We start from the raw sequence: 23,059 nt of genomic DNA, 5'->3' as shown, positions 1-23,059 counted from the left end.
CTGTACACATCATTACAAATTTAGAAAACTGAAATAATTTTTATTTGTTTTTGTACAAACAATTTTCGTCAACACAGTTAAAACATAAATTACATAAATAAATAAGAAGAATTAATACATTTTATTAAATAACTGGCAAGTTGCATTTCCATTACTTTTGCTTTCGGAAAATACTCAGTCGCTTATTGGTCTTTGGAGTGGAATGGTTCTGTAAAAATAATACATACTTATTTTTTGTTAAGTAAAAAATGATTTAAAATTAAAAAATAATATTGACTTCTTTCTATTCAAGTGAAGCACATATAAAAAAAAATCAAAAAAACTACATATTCATCAATGTTTCTAGACAAACGATTACTCTAAAAGTGTTTCAAAGCAAGCACCTTACTTTGCTTGGCAAGTGAAAAAAAAGAATTCTAATACATTCCATACATTTTATAGAATAATGAAGCAACTAGAATGATGTTAAAACATTTGGTGGTAATCTTTACACCATAAGAGATGAGCTTTCACATAATTCCAAGAAAATTAATGTTAGTGATAAAAAAAATGTTTTTGGCCGATATATAAGCCAGTGAAGATGAAACATATGTCTACAAACCACAGAAAATACTTCAAATACTACTTGTGAGAATTCACCTCTCCTGTTTTTTGGTGGAAATTGAATTTTGTATCAACTATGCAAAATTAAATTTCAGAGTATATCGAATACATTTCAACAGGTGATTCGTAATATTAACAATATTCTTATTCTTTCCAAATTCCTAGGTAAAACCAATAGTTATAAATATGCTACTAAAGCCCAATACAACCTTGGAATTGGAAAAGAAATCTGTTTCAAAATAAATCAAACTAATAATTACTTTGCAACAGAAGTAATATACATAATCTTTAGATGAATAGCATGTATGGTTTTATTTACATTTTATCAAGTTAATTATCAATAAAAAATGTCAACATTTGAAGTTTTTCAATTATGCCAGTAAAGCAAATATAAAGAATTATTCGTTGTTGAAAATATTCAAACAAGATTCCTATGGCTGGGATTAAATTAAATAAGCGAATAAATGTCATTAAGTACCGTCATTGATAACACGAGCAGATTTGATTAATTCGTGACATAAAGTCATAATTTTATGAATGAACTGAGTGCTTCATCTTGTAATATTATGCAGATTGGTGAAGAGGCAATAACACAAGTGTCTTATTCCAGATGTCCACCATTGAGGATGACAGTGTACCATGTAAATGGAATTTCATCTCTTTCATATACTATATTGTGTAGCATACTTATGAACGATATCTGATTCAATTCCATAGCGAATATTTGGAGTACAAACTGAATAGAAAAAAGTTATTTTCGTATAATTCATTTTTCAAATAAAAGTAGTTGTTTAGAAAATATTTTTTCTTTTGTGTAATTCAATGTTTATATGAAATTAGTTGTTTCAAGAGAGCTTTTTCTTCCAGTTTTTGTCTGAAAGTTACTTCTTTGAATGATTTACATCTTTGTAAAAAAATATTTGGAAATTAATTGCTTTCTTCCTTTTTTTCGAAGATTCCCACACATAATTTTGTATAAAGATGGAGAAGTAGAAAGCCAAAACGTTTCTTTTCCAAAAAAAATTCAACTTTCCTCAAAATAGACTCCTTTCAAATTAAATAATTGAGAAATAAGTTAGTGGAAATGTTAGGATGTATCATGCGATTAATTAAGAAAAGTTTTTACATTTAGCTTACCAAATTCTAACAAAACATGTCTCACTACTTTGACTTCAAGACATGACAACAGTATTTGAATGCCACAAAAGAAAATACCACCAGAATGCAAAGTTTCTTAGCACACACCCACATCCTACCAAGAACAAAAGCTCTAAAACAACAATCACTCCTATTTTCACGTTTGGAACTGCAGCAAGGTTTAGAAAGAGTTTGCAAATAGAAGAGCGATTTTCTAAAGGTGGCATTGTAGCAAGAATCAGTACAAAGAGGAACAGGGCGGTGATTCTCATCCACTAGTCTACAGCATTCGATCATATGCAAAAAGCAATCATTTAAGTGTACCTCGGAATTTTCCCTTAGACTAGTTCGACCCATGAATAATGCTTTGATTCTACTTGGAGTAGTTTTTTTAGGAGAAGTCCTGTCATTGTGTTCACGTAAAGGTTGAACCTCATTTCCCTGAAGTGATAAACGGCCGCCATTTTTGCTCGGTGTCGGAGGACCTGGTTTCTTGTAGGAGGTCGTGCCAAAATCTTTTTTTTGGCGTGGTTTTTCTCCAGGAAGGAGTTTGCTGAGGCTGTCATCCAATCCAATATTTCCTGACTATGAAAAATATAGAAATGAATAAAATCATTTAGATATATGTTAAAAAAAATAAGCACCATTTAAAAGTGTTGTTACAAAATGTGGGCCGTCCAGCAAACGTTTTTTGGAATGATAATATTTCAATAGCATATTTGCTAATTCATAAGATTATTATCAAATTAACTACCTTTTTTTTTAATCATTGAATGTAATACTCAAATTTTATATGGATGGCCATTGAACATGAGAGACCTTTAATGAAAAAAATATTTTGCATTTTTTATATAAAGATGGAGTAGGGAATCAAAAGGCGTGTTTCTCATAAACTAATCTCCCATGAAAAATATCTACTATTTAAATTCAAATGAAGATGCTATGGTTGGGATTAAAATTAATGTAGTTCAAAAAGGTGTGATGAGGTATTGGTGACAAGTATTTTCAATCCTGAAACTTCAAGAAGTATATCTCAACAATGCTGGATTTATATGTAAGTGAAATTTCATATCAATGCTCTTGATATGAAATTTCACGTGTAGTTTTTCCTGTCAATGATCGCTGTTTCAATTCCAAAACAAATGTTTGGAGCACAGACTGAATGGAAAAAAAGTGTTTTTCGTGTAATTCGATATTCATGAGAGTAGCAATTTTGAAAGGACTTCTTCTTTCACGTAATTGAATGTTCCTGTGAAGTTGTTTCAAATAAAGCTTTTTTTTACAGTTTGTATCTGTATCTTTTGTGCATGATCCACACACCTTTGTTGAGAGTTTATTTTGAATTTGAAGGATGTAGCTGTTACTACGTGGCAGGAAATCATAATGAAGAAAAGAGAATTGAACCTTTCTATGTTTTTTACCACTTTTATTTGTTGTAACTAAGGTTACTGTAATTTCGTCCTATAAGGACATTTTCAAACTTAAACTAACAATGGTTCATTACATTAGCCCTTGTATACATATACCACCCCTGTAGGTACTAATAGAGGTACTTGGCTTGAGAACCTGAATTTACAGTTTACAATGCGGATTTGTTAATTTGAAAACCGATGAGTCAATTAAATCAATTTGATCATTTAACAGGTTGCTCCCGCAATGTTTATGCTTGTGAATTTCCCAAGGATTCTAAATAATTGAGTTTGTAACCCTTTCTTGCATAGTGCAAAATTTCCGTATCGTTTAGATTCGAAAACTTGTTGTTGCATGCCAAGGAATGATTTGAAAACGTCGAATAATTTTTTTTCTAGTCTGAAGGACCTTTGATGTTCAGCATACCGTTTTTGGAAATTTCGACCACATTGTCCCACATAAACACTATTACACTCCGGACACTTGAGCTTATAAACTCCACATTTCTAGAACTTGTCCACTTTATCTTTGGCATTGAAAATGAAATCAGGTAACCTGGTATGTGGTCTGAATGCCACTTCCACTTTGTTTTTTTTGAAAGAAACCCGCAATTATCTCTGCTTTTTTCTGTCAGAAGTTAGCCAGAAAATAAAGCTGTAAATTAACTTAGTGATTAATATACCCTCAGGTATATCTCAGGTATAATCTCAGAAATCAAGAAATGGTTAACTCTAACATATTTTAGAAAAAGAACAGAGGAAATTGCGGGTTTCTTCAGAGAAAACAATGTGGAAGTGGCATTCAGACCACATGCCAGGTTATCTGATTTCATTTTCAATGCCAAAGATAAGGTGGACAAGTTGGAGAAATCTGGAGTTTATAAGCTTAAGTGTCCGGAGTGTAATAGTGTTTATGTGGTCGAAATTTCCAAAAACGGTATGCTGAACATGAAAGGTCCTTCAGAAGAGGAAAAAATGATTCGACGTTTTCAAACAATTCCTTGGCATGCAACTACAAGTTTCCGAATCTAAACGATACGGAAATTTTGCACTATGCAAGAAAGGGTTACAAACTCAATTATTTAGAATCCTTGGGAATTCACAAGCATAAACATTGCGGGCGCAACCTGTTAAATGATCAAATCGATTTAGTTCACTTAATGCTTTTCAAATTGTCAAATCCGCATTGTAAACTGTAAATTCACGTACTCCATCAAGCCAAGTACATCTGTTATTACCTACAGGGGTGGTATATGTATACAAGGGCTAATGTAATGAACCATTGTTAGTTTAAAGTTTAAGTTTGAAAATGTCCTTAAAGGACGAAACTGCAGTAACGTTAGTTACAAATAAAAGTGATGAAACACATAGAAAGTTTCAATTCTCTTTTCTTTATTTTGAATTTGTTCCTACGGAAGATGGAGAAGTAGAAAGCTCAAAAGCTTTTTGAATAGTTCATTTTATTTAAATTTTCAAAGTTTTCTGCTCAATAATAATTAAATTCATTTTATTTTCATTATCAAAGTTTACTGCATCAATAATAATCGAATTATTTGTATTGAATTGAAGACACTTGTTTCTTTATAATATTAAAAATGGACTGACAGAAGTAATGGCATTACTACTTGTTTATTTTATATAGTTTCAAACAATTATATGATTAGTATTCAGTAGCAAAAGTATTTGCCGATTCCTGAAAAATTAGATTTTAATTTCTAATTTGTTTGTAATATATAATGCATGTGTGGAGAATGTTAATATTTATCGATACCTACATCTTAATATTCAATTTTATTTACATTTTCCATATTTTTTCATTTATGAAAATAACATTTTATATTGAATTGAGGAGCCATTTTATTTTTAATCTATAATATATAATGAAATTTTAATGTATGTGAAGTTTATTAAAACTACGATAAAAATAAAACAAAAACAACAATAAAAATTAATTGGCGCTCTGGGGCGACTTCATTGATTCCAGTGGCGCATTTGCTTTTTCAGCTGCAGGAAAACCCTATAATATAAATTTACTTCTATATTTAGTTTTGTACCATAATATAAACTATATAAAGTTTTTTCATTATACTTAAAACCCTTGGTATATCTTCAAAATGTCTTGAAAAAACTGATTAATTCTCAATATATTTCACTATAATATTTATAAATATGAACAGTTTCTACCTAAAATTATTACCCGAAGAAACGCTAAACAAATCTTTAACAGATGAAAAGTACTATTAAATTTGGTAATTTGGATTCTATCAATTAAATATATTCAAAATCAAGAAGTAATATTTCCACTTGATCCCATTTTAAATAATATTTTTTATTGAAAAATGTATCAATGGTTTTTGAAAGCTCTGTTTAAAGATAAAAACAAAAAAACATAAATTTTGCATCAAGTTGTTGATTTTTCCAGTCAAACACGTTTTTCGAACTTTGGTTATCCATCTGAGTGGCTCTGGCCCAATGGAAAGATTAACTCTGAACATTTCACCCATAACTATGATGAGCATCTTCAGGAGTGGTTCTACTTGGCAGACTCATTAATGGACCCTATCTGTTTAAAAAAAAATCTGTTTTTCCGTTAACCAGCTGTCGCACCCCTACGAACGACAACCCTCAGAAGTCGAAACTTGTGCGAGCTAAGGATTAACGAGGTCTTACCTTTTAACGTGTGATTCCTAACACGGGTTGGACGGTAGCAAGTGAAGATCGATCGTTCAGACTAGGGCTTGAACCACCGACCAACACGGCAGTCAATTCGAGTGAGTGAACAAAGCACACACGCCGAACCGCTTGGCTAGCGACTGACCTATGTTGCAATTAATTGATATTCATAGAGAGAAAATGGTGAGGAAAACATTCCTGATTGTTAGGTTTGACAGAGCATTGGCGGAGAGTTGGGTACCATATTTTGTCAATCTTGGTAACTTCCTATTTTCTATCAAATTTGTTCGGATGCTTATAAATCTCTATGGCTTCATGGTTTAAACATGTGTAATATTGGGGTCTGTATAATGAACCCACAAGAAGGTTGCTATGCATCGCTGCCAACCACTGCTGAAGATGTCCATTTTAGCAGATGAAACGTTTAGTACCATAAGTTCCATTTGAATATGACCTACCAGCCCAAATTTTGTTCTATATATTAATAGCAAATATGTGTTGTATCAAAAAAGAGCTTTGCACATTTGAAATTCGTAAAAAGTAGTGGATTCCTAGGATGCCCTAGGCACAAATGAATTTCATGGTCTTGAAAAGGAAATCTCCAATTACAATCTACTATAAACCTAATATCAAAGAAGAGCTACTTGAGAGTATAAGACAAATAATTTATCAACATTTTATGATGTAACTGTAACGAAAAACATTTTACTCACTCAAAATTGAACAAAATTTTAGTTGAAAAAGCAAAGACAGTCATAATAAATTTTTGGAGATATATATGAAAGAATTTGTTTGTTTCATATTCAAAACTCAAAGAGACAAACTAATACTGAACAGTGTGCTATGAAATACCTTTATGTCATCCTCTTTAAAATGGGATGGACTGATAAATTGTGTTTCAGCAGGGTAGGATGATTTTAAATGTGGTGGTACCAAAGAGTTTCTCCAAGCTAACTCTGAAAACCTGTCAGCATTTGTATCATTATCTGATGGTCCCAACAGACATCTTCCTGCCTTAAGATCAGCCAAATATTTATTGTTGAAATCATCATCCTCGTCTTCCATTTCCAAATTTGAACCAATGTTACTTGGAACATTGTTTATGGAAGTTCTTCGAGATATTGTTAATGTTTCTTCAATTTCCATTATATTTGATCTAGGTAATGTGGACAACTTTCTATCATTTTCAGTCCTATTTTTCGCACTTGGTATATGCATGGCTGATACACTATTTCCTTTCCTTATTACTACCGAACTTGGTCTATTTCTAACTTCATTTTCTTTACTACTTGAACGTAGGGAAGTAACACTACTTCGAGAGGTGACACTACTTCGAGAGGTAACACTGCTTCGTGATATAACACTGTCTCGATTCAATCCACCTTGAAATGCCGAACTTTCTTTTCCTCTTAGAGACCGTAAAGATTCTTTGGAAGAATACATGCTTCTAGTTACTTCGTTTTCGTTTGTTTTCAACCTTTCAATCTCAGTTTGTAAGAGATGTATTTTCTGTTCGGCTTCAAAGAGTTCATTTGTGAGATCTTCATTTCTTTTTTGAATGAAAGCCTAAAAAAACAAAGAATTATAGTACAATTCGTCAATAGCAGGCACTACATTCTCAGAAATATTATTTCATTAAAATGAAAACATTGTTGTCAAGGTTGTGATTCTATATATTTCATCATCATTTTTTCTCATCTGTATAATATAATTTCCGTACGCCACTGCAAAAGACAGATTAAGGCAAAAACTTCAGTCATTTCTGAGAATTTAGTGTCTACTATTTTGGAATTATAGTATACATTCGTTACTGACTAACGTTTATAGAAATACTTACCGTCTCAGTAGGATCAAATTTTACTTTCTGTATCTCTTTATTGACTTCCTCTCTATACAGTTTCAACTGAAATAAAAATTTAATTGATGTTTTATAATAAATAATGATTCCCAACATACCATTTTGTCTTTCATTTTTTCCACCTTTTCTTCATACTCATTTCTCACTTCTCGTACTCTCTTGCTCTCCCTCGAATCAGCTTCTTCACGTTCTTTTTTCAACAAATTAACAAATTCTTCTTTATCCCTGGACCTTTTATACTTTACTGTATCTACTTCTGTCATTAACCGACTGTTTTCTTCTAGAAGCTTTTCATAGGCTTCCTTGATATGTATAAATTCAACTAGACGAGAGTTTTTGTCTTCAATCTTTTTCCTAAGATTCACAATTTCAAGTTCCAACTTTGAGTTCGCCGAAACCACAGATACATATGCCTCTCGGACTTTTTTCATGTCTGTTTCTAATTGTGCCTTCTTACTTTCTGACTCTTCTAATCGTTTCAGCAATTCTTGCTTCATGTCCATAGTACTTTGATGAGCCATTACAATGTTATTCTCAGTTTCTTTCATAATTTTTGTCTGACTCTCTAGTATATCATTCCGTGCTTTTTTTACTTTTTGTAACTCTTTTTGACTCAATTCAAAAGATTCTGTTAATTTAGTCTTTTCTTGGGAAAGCCATTCAAAATCTTTGGTCAGCTTGTCTAAATTTTCTTTCAAATCCATTTTCTCTTGTGATATTTGATTTATTGTACAAGCCATTTCATATTTTTCTTGGGATAATCTGTCAACAATTTCAAAAATACCTTTATTTTCTTCCGACACTTTTTCCAAAATATTGGCTTTCTCGTCAGCAATTATCTTCAGTTGTTTGGAAGAAATTTCAAGCAAATGGAATTGCTTATTCTTTTCATTCAAATCGCTGGATATAATTGTGATCTGCCCTAACAGTTGAGCATTTTCTTCAGTTAATTGATCGATTTTACTCAACAAATCTTTCACATATTCAGAAGTTTCATAATTTTTTTTCTTCATGTTTTGAATTTCTTCTGACAACTCGGCTTTCTCTTGAGAAACCTTATCCAATTCTTCTGAAAATTCTGCTTTCACCTTGGAGACATTTTCAAGCTGGAGCAGTATCTTACTTTTTTCTTCATTTGCTGTATCTAATTTGAGTAAAATGTCTTTTATTTCACCATTAAGTCGATTTATTTCTTTAGTTACATCATGAGATGATTTTTCTAATAACTCCACAGACTGCTGGAGTGTTTGATTCTTTTCTAGTTTTTTAGTAAGCTTGCCGTTTTCAGAAGTGCCATTTTCTAATTCTTTGATTATATTGTGTATTTTCTCAGAAGTTTTATTAATTTCTACTTTGTACTGAGTCAATTCATCGGACAACATTTCAAGATTTTTGGAGCTTTCACTCTGTTTATCAAATGCGATTTCCATTTGTTTTTTAACCTCACATAACATATTAGAAAGTTCTTCATTCTCAGCCTCGTATGTCTGCAAATCGGAACTAAGAGTTTCCACTTGCAGTGAATAGTTAATGTTTTCTTGAGATAAGAGTAGTATTTTTTCAGAAATATAGTCTTTATCAAGAATAATCATATGTATCATTTGAATTATAATTTGTTTTAATTCATCATATATAGCACCTTCATCTTCTGGATTATCAACGTTTACCATATACACATGACAATCACTACTATTCAAATCTTGATCACACACTGAAATTATTTTGAATTTTTCAACGAGTGACATATATTTTTCAAGGTGTTCTTCATTTTCTAAAACATAAGTTCCCAATTCATTGTATATTACTTGAAGAATACTGAACAGATGCTTTCTGTCCTCAGATAGTTTCTTTTTAATGACTGAATTACTGGATTGGGCTTTTTCAAATTCTCTAGTTATTTCATCTTTTTCTTTTTCAGAAATATCCAATGACTTCGAGATTTGTTCTAATTTTGAGGATAAATTAGAATTTTCATCAAGAGCCCTTTTTAGGTCTGAAACGTACACTTTCAATTCTGCTGAAAGCCTATCGATTTTTTCGAAAGACAAGTGAAGATCTTTATTTTTTTTCTCGGTTTCCAAGTTTACACTGTCTAAATGTTGATTTAATCTTATATTCTCCGCTAGAATATTTTCCATTTTTTCTGAACACTCCTCCAATTTTCTGTTCGAGTCACATTTTTCTTTCTCCAGAAGGTCCTTCACTTCTTTGAGACTTTTTATTTCTTCTCTTGAATTTAAAAGTTTCTCATAAAGGCTCTGTTCATTTTGAATCCTTGTTACATCAACGTTTTCCATTTCTTCTTTCAACTGAGATTTCTGCAATATTACTTTGCTCAATTCCTCTCTCAACTGTTCTTTCTCTAACCTCGTAACTTCTAATTCCTTCAAGGTGTTGTTGAATTTCTCAGAATTTTCATCAAAATCTTTTACAGTTTTTTCCAACTTCTGGTACAACATATTTTTTTCCAATATTGAATATTTCATATCGTTTAGAGCTTTATTGACTTTTTCTGACAATTCATTCTTTTCTGAATTACATGTGCTCAATTCTTCGGTAAGTTGTGTATGGTTTTGTTGTAGGTATCTCAACTTTTCAAGCAAATTTACATTTTCCTCAGTAACCTTTTCTAAATCTGATTTGTTTTCATTTTCTTTCATTAAAAGTTTTTCATTTTCAAAAGCAACTTTATCAAATCGTTCAGAAATTTGTTGTTTTTCAGATATTGATGTTTCAATTTTGTTGTTCAAAAGAATATTCTCTGTTTCAACTTTTTCTAGGTCTTCCTGTACTTGACACAAATTAATGTGCAAATTGTCTTTTTCATCTTTTAGTTTTTTTGTCAAATTAGAAAATTCTAACTTCTCTTGTTGACTGTCACACAAGTTTTTGATAACCTTATCTAACTCGTTTTGAAATTGGTCATTTTCAGATTTAACATTGTCCAATTCTGTACTCATAGTTTTTATTTTAGTTTCAAACATTTCTTTTTCTAATTTGACATTTTCTAACGTTAATTTAAGATTATCATAATCCGATTTCAATGCTGAATTCACACTTATGGCTTGATGATATGCACTTTCAGCAGTTTTCAATTTTTCTGTACACTCCACCTTTTCTGACTCCACTGTATTTAGCAAATTAAACATTGTTTCACATTTTCTAATACTTTCATCCAATTCTGTGGCCAGCTTATCATTTTTCATAGATAATGCCTTCACTTGATCAACAAATTTTTCAACTGTATCTGACAAATCAGTTCTCTCAATCTCCAACTGATATTTCTCTGAACTGACCGTGTTCAGTTTGTGTGAAAGTTCTCTAAATTGAATTGAAATTTCATCTTTTTGAGAAAGTGCTATGTTTAATTTTTCTAATAAATCATCACTTTCATTCATGCATTTTTCCAAAGATTCTGATTTTTGTTTTATATCTTTGCACAATTCTTTTTTTAGGATCTCACAACATTCAAGTTCACTTTTCACTTCTAGTAATTCTTTTGAAAGGCCTGCAACCGATAATCTTTCATTTTCTAGTGCAAGGAAAAGTGCATCTTTTTGTCCTCTCAAAGTTTCTTTTTCTAGTGTTAAATCATTGTGATTCTGGATGAGTTCTTGATAATTTTCATTTGATTTTTTCAATTCCAGTACAAGTGATTCAATTGTTTCACTTTTCATGTTATTTTCATCTGCTAGTTTTGTTTTATATAGTAACAGGGTGTTGATTTCTTCTTTCAGTTGCTTGGAAAGGTTTTTCTCTTCATGAAGGATTATTTCAATGTATTCATTGTCTCTTTTCACATTATTATATTGTACTTTGAGTTCTTCAGCATTAGCAGCGGCTTTCTTAAATTCTCTTAGTATTTCTTCTTTTTCAGAATTTAATATCTCAAATTTTTGACATACTTCATTATATTCCTTCAGTAATTTGTTATTATTCAAGATGATTCCATCACACTTTTGATTCAATTTTTCAAGTTCATTTTTTAGATTATCTCTTTCTTCCATCACAGTTACTTTATCCATAGTAACCTTACTGATATCTTCTCTCAATTGTTTTGAAATATTAGATTCCTCATTGAATGCCAAATCCAATTTTTCAGTTTTGTTTTGCATTTTTTTTAGGTTTTCATCAAGTTGCTTACACATCAACATATAGTCATCTATCTCTTTAGTTAGTTTATATTTCACCTGATTGAGAGTTTCATATTTTTGATTCAAGTTGTTATATTCAGAGAGCAGTTTTTCATTTTCCAGTTTCAGTTCATTATGTTTTTCATTAGCAATATGAAAATTACTCATGAACCTATCTCTGTCCTGTATAATATTCTCTCGTTCTGAAGTCATTCTATTAATGTCTTCTTCAAGTTTTTTCAAAATATAATTATTGTTTTGAAGAGCCTGCTCAAGATTCAATTTATTATTTTGCAATTCATCATGATTCTTTGATATAACTTGGTATTTTTGAATAAGTGACTCATAACTCTCAGACAAATTTTGATATTCAGACAGTAATTTCTGATTATCGATAATAAGCTCATCAACTTTTTTGTTAGATGATCCAAGTTTATACACCAGTTCATCTCTTTCAGCTATTACTACATTTTTTTCAGCTATGAGTTTGTGGATATCTTTTTTCAAGTCTTTCGAAAGATTTTTCTCCCTTTCAAGATCATTCACGAGACTAATCAACACTTTTTGTATTGCTATCATTTGCATATCTAGTTGATCATTTTGAGTTGAGAAATCATCACAGCCTTCTTGTATTTTTTGTTTTTTATCATTGAAGGTCACATATTCTGCAGAAATATGCCCATATTCTCTAATGAATTTTTTGTTATTTGATATGATTTCTTCAATTTTTTTCCTGAATTCAACAAGTTCTTTGTTGAACTTATCCCTTTCATCTGTTACCATATTTTTTTCCATTACAGACTTTTCTAGATCTTCATTCAGCCTTTTGGATCTGGTATTAGCATTTTCTAGGGCATTTTTGAGATACTCATTTTCTTTCTGAACTTCCCTAAGCTGTACATCAACTACTGAATGAGCTAAATTTTCACAAGATGGCGAAAGATCTAAATTTTTCGAACGACGATTCAATCTTACACCTCGAAAACTTTCTTCGGTAAAACTATCATTATGATGTTTAGGTCGGAGCTCTTCAAGTAAACCTTCCAGTTCACTGCAGTGCATTCGGAGGTTTTCAAATTTTATTTCCTGTTCTTCAGAGTGTACAGTAAGACTTTGGAGCTTGTTGTCGGTATCAATAAACTTTTCCAGCCAAGTTTTACATTGCGATTCCAAGGTTTTAATCTGAAATTGATACCAGGATTTTATTTGTAATAAATGACTACCTAATCTACAAAAACAATAACATTTTTTATAAATTATTATGCCTCTGTTAACGAATGGGCTGTAGTTAAAAATTATTGCAATTCATTCAGTCATTTATTTCATTCATTTTATTCACTGGTTTTAGAAATTACAGTGAAAGTAATATAAAACACAATTAAATATAGTCAATTCACATTCCACATTTAAAACTGACAATTTTAAAAATAGATATCAAGTAAATTAAAATATATTATTGAATGAAAGTATCTGACTAGCTGGTATACAATTTTTCGATATCATAAAACAATTTAGACAACAGAAAAGTTTTGGGATAATTTCTGAATTTGAAGCCAGTAGTTTCCTATTTAATTGATTCCGGAAGCTTATTGTAAATGCTTACACCATCGGAGGTGGGACCCCTGAGAGTTACATTCAGATTGTTTCGAGGTGTTTTTAGATGGTGGTTAAATCTCGTTAAAAAACTGTGATCATTACTATGAGAGCTAATGCTTTTTATATGTTTAAATATGTAATAAAATATTTCTAGAATACACAGGCAAGAGAAAGGAGGTATTTTCAGATTGGTAAATAATGTTTTACAACTCTACATGATTCTCTCCTACTTTCATTTAATAATGTTCTAAGGCATTTTATCAGCATTTCTGAGCTGCTGATGTTGAACCCCATAATATGATTCCATATGTGAGTCGTGACTGAATTTTAGCATAATAAAATTTTTTTAAGAATGGACAAGTTGAAATCTTTTCGTAGGCATTTCAGTTGGTATATTTTGCTGTTTAGTTTAGATAATGTTTCTCTGATATGGAATTCCCAATCTAATGTATCATTCATAATTATGCCTAAAAAATTTATGTTTTTTTGAGAACCAAACAAAGTATTATTTTTGTCATCACAGTTTTGTTGGATGGCTTCTAAGGAGTCTTTTGCTACTAGGATTGACAGATCATCTGCGTAAAGTGTAGGGGCAAGGACACTTCCCTATGGAACCCCTACATTTATCGATAGAAAATCAGAACAGTGCATGCTGTTGTTTTGTCCATCATCCTTAATGTGAGATATCTGTACATATTTCTATCTACCATCAAGATAAGACCAAAACCATTGTGCATTTCATTAGTTCGGACTTCCATCGTCTAATATGATATAAATTGATTTGAAATCCCTGAAGGAATCTATAAAAATTAAAAATATTAGCTAAAAAATAACAATTATATTAAGCAAAAAAACTGAAATTACAATAAAATAAAATACAAGCGACAATTAAAAATTGAACTATCAACAAGAAACGAAAATTAAAAATTATTAACAAGAAATAAAAATTAAAAGATTCCAAGCCAAGTTACTTCATGATGTTTCGATTGGAGTATCCACAATCGTCTTCGGGTGATGACTGGACTTATTCCTCCGAGATCTAACTAAGTCCAGTCATCATCCGAGGACGATTGTGGATACTAACAATCGAAACATCGTGAAGTAACTTAGCTTGGAATCTTTTGATTTTTAATTTTCATTTCTTGTTAATAATTTTTATTTTTCATCTCGTGTTAATAGTTCAATTTTTTTTATTTGTTGGTTGTTGCTTGTATTTTATTTCATTGTAATTTCAGTTTTTTTGCTTAATTTTCGGGGATTTCAAATCAATTTATATCATATTAGACAATGGAAATCCGAACTAATGAAATGCACCACGAAACATTGTCAACCACCTTCAAACAACCGAAACCATTGATGTGTATTATTTGCGGTTTTCCATTTTTTAGATTGATACAATGTACATCTTTTTTTTAAATTTTTGTTATATTTTTCATGACATGCAGTGACATGGACTGACATGGATAAATTTCTTATAAAACTACCATTTTAATGATGTCAAACTTAGCAATTTCCCTATTCTTATTTTAAGGGTGATGCTCACCAAAGGGCGAGAAAGGAGGTATATCAGTTGAGTTACAAAAACATGTCCCCCTTGGATTAAAAATCGACTTGTTGGAGAATAACGGAAGGTATGAAAACCACTCCAACAGCATCATTGAAGGTATTCTGGAATCTAACTCCTAGCGAGATTGGACCAGTTCAGAATGGAAAATTCACCAAGTTACATGCAATTGGGAGAAAGAGAAATTTTCAAATATGTGGAAGAACGAACATCAAACATCTTCTCAGATCCCATGACACTACAGTCATAGCGACAGCATGCTCAGCAGAAACATCTAGTATACTGTGGAGTCCTAGATCGAACATGGGATGGAATTTACTGAGTTGGGAGACATGTTCATTTCATTTACCCAGTCGGTCAGTCTTCCGGGCTGAATTTTATGCAATCTTACAATGTGCAAGGAACATTGAAACTACTCCAACTGAAAGTATCATTATGGAACTACTAGAACGCCAAAGAAGAGAAGCTAATATCATGGTAGCTAATGTTAGAGAGGCGCAAGTAACAACCCCTTTGCAAAGAAAAGAAGAAGATGCAAATGTAGTTAAGGAAATACTAAAGAAAGTCAGTGTCAATGTTAATCTTGACAACATTACAATATTTAGAGTTGGAAAAGTTATACCAAATAAAAATAGATTAATAAAAGTAGTTATGATGAACAAAAATGAAGCAATTACCATTTTAAGAAAAATAAAAAATAATAGAAACAATATTCCACAGGGCATTAGAATATTTAGAGATCAGACCAAAAAACAAAAAGATTATTACCTTAACGTTAAAAAACAATTACAAGAATTAATATCAAATGGTGATAATTCAAAAACAATCAAATACATAAATAATGTACCCATAATAGCAAATAAAGTTTCTAATGAAAAAAACTAAACGAATATCCTAATATACCGCTTAAAACAGACATTATATATGGTAATATTGAAAGTTTGACTGCACACAGAGACCAAATAATTAATTCCATACTACCATACCAACCATCAATAATATTATTTAGTGAAACACGTACCACTGTTGACATTGAGGACAGTGAAATAATGCTAACGGGATATAAAACAATTAGATGTGATTCACCTTCCCGAGATACAGGAGTGGTTCTTATATATGTAAAATCTCATTTGCAATACTCCATTTACAAGAACTATACTTTAGAAAAAAATTATTGGTGCCTAAAAATATTTTCTAAACTAATTATAAAAATAAAATACAATAATAATGTAAAATTGTTAATTGGTGCCCTTTACCATTCACCTAATGCAAGTCACACAATATTCATTGATCATTTTGAAAATATATGCAGAGATCTTTCTCAATCAAAATCAAAATTTATATTAGCTGGAGATTTTAATATTAACTTTGAAAGTAATGAAGTTCAATCGACACGCATCAAAAATCTATTGAATATGTTTGGAATAAATCAAAGTATTGAAGAATGTACTAGAATTACTTATACTAGTGCAAGCTTAATTGATTATGTCATCAGTAACTTTGAACTTAAAACAGTAGTTCACAATATACCCAAAATAACTGATAATTCCTTAGTCTCCGTTAACCTATTAAATAGAATATCCAACTCACCAAAAACCCTAAAGAGTTATCGTAATTTGGGAAACGAAAACATGAATAAAATTTGTTTGGAATTAATTGACAATAATTATTAACTAAACTGTGTTGACATTCAAAGATTTTATGAGGATTTTATTAATAAGACTGTAAATACTGTCAACACAATTGCTCCAGTCAAGAGGTATTTTTCTCACCAAAATAGTCTTCCATGGTTTGACAAGGACCTAAAAGACATAATTAAGCAAAGAGATGAAGCATACCAAATTTTCAAACACAACAGGTGTGAAGTCAACTGGGAAAGATATAAAAGTCTAAGAAACTATGTAGTTAGTTTACTGAAAACTAAAAAGCAAGAATATTATTATAATAAAATTGATTCAAGCTCTAAGAACCAACAACTTATGTGGAAAACCATTAAATCTCTAATTAATACTAAGTCTAATAGAGTTGACACAAACAATATTGAATTTGAAGGAGAAGGACAAGTAAAAATCCTTAGAGATGAAGCTGAAATAGCAGAAACTTTCAACAAATATTTTGAATACAGCTTAGAAGAAATTGTTAAATCAATTAAGACTACTACTTCATGGAAAGGTGAAATTACGGCGGTCTCTAGTTTCGAAAGTTTTAATCAACTTTAATTGAAAGATCTTACAGGAATTGTTAATAGATTGGAAAATAAATCTGGAACAGAAATCTTAGATATCAAGTTTATTAAAGCTACGTTTGGAGTCATTGGTCATGTTTTGTTACATTTTATAAATATCTCTCTACAATATGGGCAATTTTCTGAGCAACTGAAAACTAGCATAATAGTACCTGTTCCCAAAATCAAAAATACTAATAAAGCGGGAGAATTCCGTCCAGTAAACACCTTACCAGGAATGGAGAAACTACTAGAAATGGCTGTATACGATCAGCTCCTAAGTTATGTTGAGGCCAATAATATTCTCATAAGTAATCAATCCGGTTTTAGGAAAAATCATTCTTGTGAAACGGCTATACAACTTACGATTAGTAAATGGACTCAATCTATTGACAACAGAGATTATGTTGTAACAGTATTCTTAGACTTAAGAAGAGCTTTTGAGACAATTGACCGTAACATATTAATGAAAAAATTGGAAGCTATAGGTCTCAAAGGAACAGTGCTAGGATGGTTTCAGGACTACTTAAGCGATCGAAGACAAATCACTAAAGTGGGTAATGTTCTCTCATCTCCTATTAACGCAAAATTTGGGGTACCTCAAGGAAGTGTCTTAGGCCCTTTATTTCTTATATATATAATAATGACATCAGTTTATGTCAAAATTGTGACTTTATGAATTTATTTGCTGATGATACAATGTTAACAACATCTCATAAAGATTTAGAGATAGCTTTGACAAAAATAAATATCTGCTTGGGGGAGATTCATAAATACTTGAACGTCAACAAATTAAAACTAAACCTGTCTAAAACAAAAGCCATGATTCTGACCACAGCATATAAATATAAATATATAAACATAACTTACTATTCTTTGGAAATTAATAAATAAAAAATAGAATTTTTAACCGAAATTAAATACCTGGGATTCATGTTACACAACTGTTTATCTTATGATGCACACTTCAAATACATAACTAAAAAAACATCAAAGAAACTTTACTTTTTTACTCGAATCTCTTATCATTTGTCAGTTTCTTCCAAGGTCACTATATATAACACAATCATTCAGCCTCATTTCGAATATTGTAGTACATTACTATATGGGTGTGATCAAAACAAAATTTTGACTTTACAAAAACTACAAAATCGTGGAATGGGTCATATTAAAATGTAATCATTATACAAGCATAAAGATTATGCTTGACACATTACAATGGTTATCAATACAAGAAAGATTCTATAGATCAGCAATGATATTTATTTTTAAGACTATTAATAATATGTTACCATCTTATTTTGATGAATTCATTACTTATCGTGATACTACTCACAACTACGAGACAAGACAAAGTCATCTTTTTCACTTGCCAAGATGCAGATTAACCAGCTCAATGAAAATATTGTTTTATAAAGGTTTAAACCACTTTAATAAGCTGCCAAAAGATATAAAACAAAGCGAAAGTATTTATATATTTAAATGTAAACTAAACAACTATATTAAAACAAACACAATTTTGTAGGAAAAGACTCAATGATGCAGAACATCAGTAGTCTTAAACCTTAACATTTATTATCATGTATCAGTATGTTTTAAATTGTAAGTATAGTCTTATCTAAGTTAGTTGACTTTGAATTTTGTTTCCTTTTCTATTTTATTTCTCAACATTGTTAGGTTACAGTCATATGTATGACTCTAGTTATTAGTTATTATTATTGCTGTTTAAGGACATATTATTATTGTTTACTGATTTATTATTATTATTGTATATTATTATTATTGTATGTATATTAGGATTTCCTAAATAAACGTATTCATTCATTAATTCGAAGCCATGGGTTCATCAGGGCACTGATGAACCCAACAGTGACATTGAAAATGGTCTGGAATATCGTGAAGAACTGAGGAATAGATTGACTTCATACCGGGTACCTGGACACTCTGGTATGACAAGTGGGTCAATAAAAAACAAAAAATACATGGAAAATATCGGCTACAGAACAATTACACGGTTAGTTGTTACTGGGGACTGTCCATCAAGAGAATACCTGACCAAAATGGGGCTGTACAACAATTGTTTTAGCAGTAGGCAACACAACAAAGTAATAGAGATCATATTTTTGTAAATGTGAAGCACTGGATCACAAAAAGTAAACAATTTAGAGATAACCCAAATTATGTCCAGAATATTATCATAAAAATGATGGGAGAAAAACGCAATAAGCCTTTGAGACTGCAATGTTAGTAATTTCTGAAACAAATATTAAAATATTCAGTTTTTACTCACTTGTGCTCTTCCTGAATCTCTTTCATCTCGAAGTTGTTCATTTTCTCTGTCACACTGTTCTAAGATTTGCTCCAAACTTTCTATTTTAGTTCGCAAGATTTTCTGATTCTCCCTGAAATCTTTATCTTGGTAATGGGGTGGAGTGCGATTTTCCAAGGCAATGACTTCACTACGTAGCCTCGATATCTCAATAGTTTTTTGATTAAGCTGTTTCTCTGTGAAACAAAACATTAATTTGTATATATTTCAGATCTATAATCAGTCTCACCTAATTTCTTATTTTTTTCTATTTGTTGCTTCCAGTCTTCTTCCAGGTTATCTTTTTCTTCCTGAACTAACTCCAAATTCGCTCTGAGTCTTGCTATCTCTTTGTCTCTTTCCAAAATTCTACTGACTTTTGAAGCAGGTGTTTTCAAAATATCTAATAGTGGACTACCTCTTGGACTGTTACCAGCCGAAACTGACAACCAACTGTTACATTGGTCAACGCCTTCATTCTCTTTATCTTCTATGCAACATTTTATAATAGCGGAAAGCTCTTCATTGGTTAACTTAGAACAATCTTGTACTTTTTCCAGAAAGTTTTTGATATTGATTTGTATAACTTGTTGCAAATTATGGCATAAAGGAGAAGTTAAAACATCACGTCTGTCATGTATACATGTGTAGTGCATCAACAAAGATGTTACTGCACACAAATCCAAATATGGTAAATCACTCAAGTGAATATTCGCCTTATTATGTATTTCAAAGTGTGGATAATGTTGACTTAGAATGAGAAATAAACATGTTAAAACATCCGATTCCGTTTCTGAAGATTTTTTTCTGTAAAATAATACATGTAAAAGAATGTGAAATAACAAATCTTAAAGTCATTCAAAACAAATGCATTTTGATTTTCAATATTTTTAAATAACTCAGTATCCCTTAAATTCCCTCCATTACAAAAATTTCAGATCAGAGAAGTGAAATAAAGAGAAACATGGTACCTACATAACTTTTTGTAAATTGCTGAAAAATATTCCATCCTTCAGGTCTTCTAATTTGTGTATTGGTTTGGACAATTTCAAACAATTCACCTGAAAGTAATAATAAACATCATTTTCTTAAATACTGAAAATAACTATCACTTGCCCAATCCACCAATATTCGTTCCCATACAGGATTATCCATGATGTAATTAAGCCTCAAATAGTTTTTCAATAAACACTCATATACTATCACAACTTCAAAATTCCCTGCAAATAAGACGAACTACACAAGAAAGTCAAAACCACAGCAAAACCGTTGATTCCATTTAAAAAAATATCCGTTGAATTTGATTTCTGACATTCGACAAAAGAAGCCATTTTATTTGGAAATGCTCAAAACCAAACTTTTCAGAACTATGGGTACGTCATTGGTTACGTGATCTGTCTTCAATGGTTACGTCATTGGTTACATGATCTGTCTCCAAATTAATTGAATGCTAATAGGTTGCAACCTCATGCTAAATTTATATTATATCTAAAAATATATAATTTTCATTAAGTTGAAAAATTCCTGCATAATATCGCCATTTGAAAGTGGTGCACGTGAACATTTTGGAAGAGGATTGAATTTGTCAAAAAGTATTTTGTGGTTTTTACAAATTTAGATACTAATTACGACTGGAAACGCCGTACAAAGAAAGTGAGAAAGAATAATAGGTCACAATTCGTGTTTGACAATGGTCATTTATTTTGTTATGCTGTATAAATTAGTTTGTACATAGGGTGGTAGAAAGGTTAACCTCCTATCCTGGAGTTAAGGTTGAAGGTCATTTATTCTTGTACGGCATCGATTCCAAAACATTATTAGACATCTGAAATTTTCCATAGGAATGAAGCCATTGAAAATCTTTGGGTTATTGTGAATAATATTAATGATCAGCTGTAAGAAAGGAAAACATTTTTATTTTTTGTGTTAAGGTTTTTTGATACTGTCAAGAATTTATCAAGTATTGAATTGGAAATAGATGTGATAGAACTTTTTACAAAACAAAAAATACATTAAATTTATTAGATACTTTGTTTATTGTGATATGGAAGAAGATGATAATGATTGCCAATGAACCACTTCGAAAGCCTGAAATGTTCTGTGTTTTTGATCCTCACAAGGATGGAGCCAGACGTCCATACGTGACATCTATCGGGAACATTGGAACTAAGGCAGATGTTGAACAAAAACTAAGTCAATTCACTTCACTCAAAGTTCTTGGCCTTTGCTTTCAGATAGGCGCATTTAGCCAGCTCGATTCGAATGGTTACAGCTTGGTCTGATTGTGAATCATGCTGTAATCCAAGACTTCTGTTTTATTAATTAGATTTGCTGTTTACTGGTCCGTTATCTCTTCTCGTGATATAAAATTTACGTCTTTTTCATAAAAGATTATTAATTGCAATCCTACTCCCAGGTGGACATCCAGTCCACCTGGTCTCCAACCAGCGTGAATGAGAGTAGGTATTATATAATTATTTGACTTTAGCACTCCCACGTGGACATCCGGTCCACCCCTGCCTCCAACCGGCGTGAATGGGAGCACTATTTATTCAAATACACTAAAACAATGTTTATAATCACTTTTTCAAATTTTGCATGAACGTTAGAAAACGGCGGACATATACAACATGAGTTCCACTTCCAACAATGGCGTCCGCGTACCTTCTTTGTGAGCGGTCGCTATCGGCACGTCCGCCCACCACCATGTCAGAAACGAAACTCAAAAAACTAAGTCCTATCAGATGTTTCCACAAAGCGTTTTGGTTTATTGTACTCCCCGTTAGCGAAAGTAGTTCATTTCACCACTATGCTATAATAATCGCACCAAAAACAGTACTCTCACAAACTCCCAATTGAACATCACAAAACACAGTGAACACTCAACCTCTACTTCACATTCAGGTATTCCGATCAGATGTTTATAGTTTGAGTAGTAGAAATTCTTCCCTATTTTATTGCTTTTGCAGTCGTTGCTGCCCATGAAACTCAACGAGTAGCACATGTTGTGTAGTTGGCTCCGTACTCCGTACCTGAAAATATCAATTCAAGGTCCATTCATCTATATTTTTTGCACCTAAGTTTTGTATATAGGTTCCCTACATTGTAAATTTAAACTTTGTGACCATTCTGATGAAGGCTTAATAGCCTGAAAGACTTGCCTATGGTTTGAATTTCCCGAGTGTTTTGTTAATTAAAACTTTTTTTTTGACAAGACGCTCTATGACGATTTATTTGGGATAAACAGACTATTGTTGAGTTTTTTCCTTGCAGACACCGATATACAAGTCCTAGACTGATAATCCCTTGGTAAGCACTTACAAATTTAACTGTGATTGCCACGTATACATAGCTATTTGATCAATGGGGTACATTCCGTGTGCCAAGAATATTGATCGTTCAATTCATTTCAGATTTCACATGTGGAAGAATAGATAACGAAACAAACGATAATTATTTGAAGTTCATAAATTGGCAACTGCGTTTCATACATTATTTTTTTTTGCAGTAACAAACGAACAAACATTTTGTTTTGAATTTTGAATCGTGAAGTT

At 31.3% G+C, this 23,059-nt stretch overlaps 1 protein-coding gene and 1 long non-coding RNA gene across 2 annotated transcripts in view; one reads left to right on the top strand and one right to left on the bottom strand.

Annotated features, from left to right (window-relative positions):
- The window catches only part of LOC141484966 (uncharacterized), a 29,633-nt gene extending 8,928 nt beyond the window's left edge, over positions 1 to 20,705 (top strand). The window contains exon 2 of the long non-coding RNA XR_012466907.1: positions 14,941 to 20,705. This is a non-coding gene — a long non-coding RNA (uncharacterized lncRNA). The remainder of the gene's footprint in view (positions 1 to 14,940) is intronic.
- Positions 20 to 20,759, bottom strand: LOC111503753 (uncharacterized). Its single transcript, XM_074180713.1, has 9 exons — positions 20,622 to 20,759; positions 20,481 to 20,566; positions 19,756 to 20,312; positions 19,488 to 19,702; positions 7,779 to 12,995; positions 7,660 to 7,725; positions 6,675 to 7,388; positions 2,065 to 2,325; positions 20 to 208 (listed from the first exon to the last, which is right to left on the bottom strand). Exons 1-9 carry the CDS (start codon positions 20,658 to 20,660, stop codon positions 152 to 154), a joined length of 7,212 nt encoding a protein of 2,403 aa, XP_074036814.1. The 5' UTR covers positions 20,661 to 20,759; the 3' UTR covers positions 20 to 151.
- Between the last annotated feature and the right edge of the window lie 2,300 nt (positions 20,760 to 23,059).

Source organism: Leptinotarsa decemlineata, unplaced genomic scaffold, assembly GCF_025532065.1.
Source record: "Leptinotarsa decemlineata unplaced genomic scaffold, Ldec_3_MD MMD2_tig00026299_RagTag_RagTag, whole genome shotgun sequence".
Lineage (NCBI taxonomy): Eukaryota > Metazoa > Arthropoda > Insecta > Coleoptera > Chrysomelidae > Leptinotarsa > Leptinotarsa decemlineata.
This window is presented reverse-complemented; position numbering and strand designations above follow the sequence as displayed.

Coding starts and splice junctions, on each gene's coding strand:
- LOC111503753 (XM_074180713.1), bottom strand. CDS start 20,660: ATGGATAATCCTGTATGGGAACGAATATTGGTGGATTGG. Junction 20,567..20,621: donor AACGAATATTGGTGGATTGG/GCAAGTGATAGT, acceptor TATTACTTTCAG/GTGAATTGTTTGAAATTGTC. Junction 20,313..20,480: donor AGCAATTTACAAAAAGTTAT/GTAGGTACCATG, acceptor ATTATTTTACAG/AAAAAAATCTTCAGAAACGG.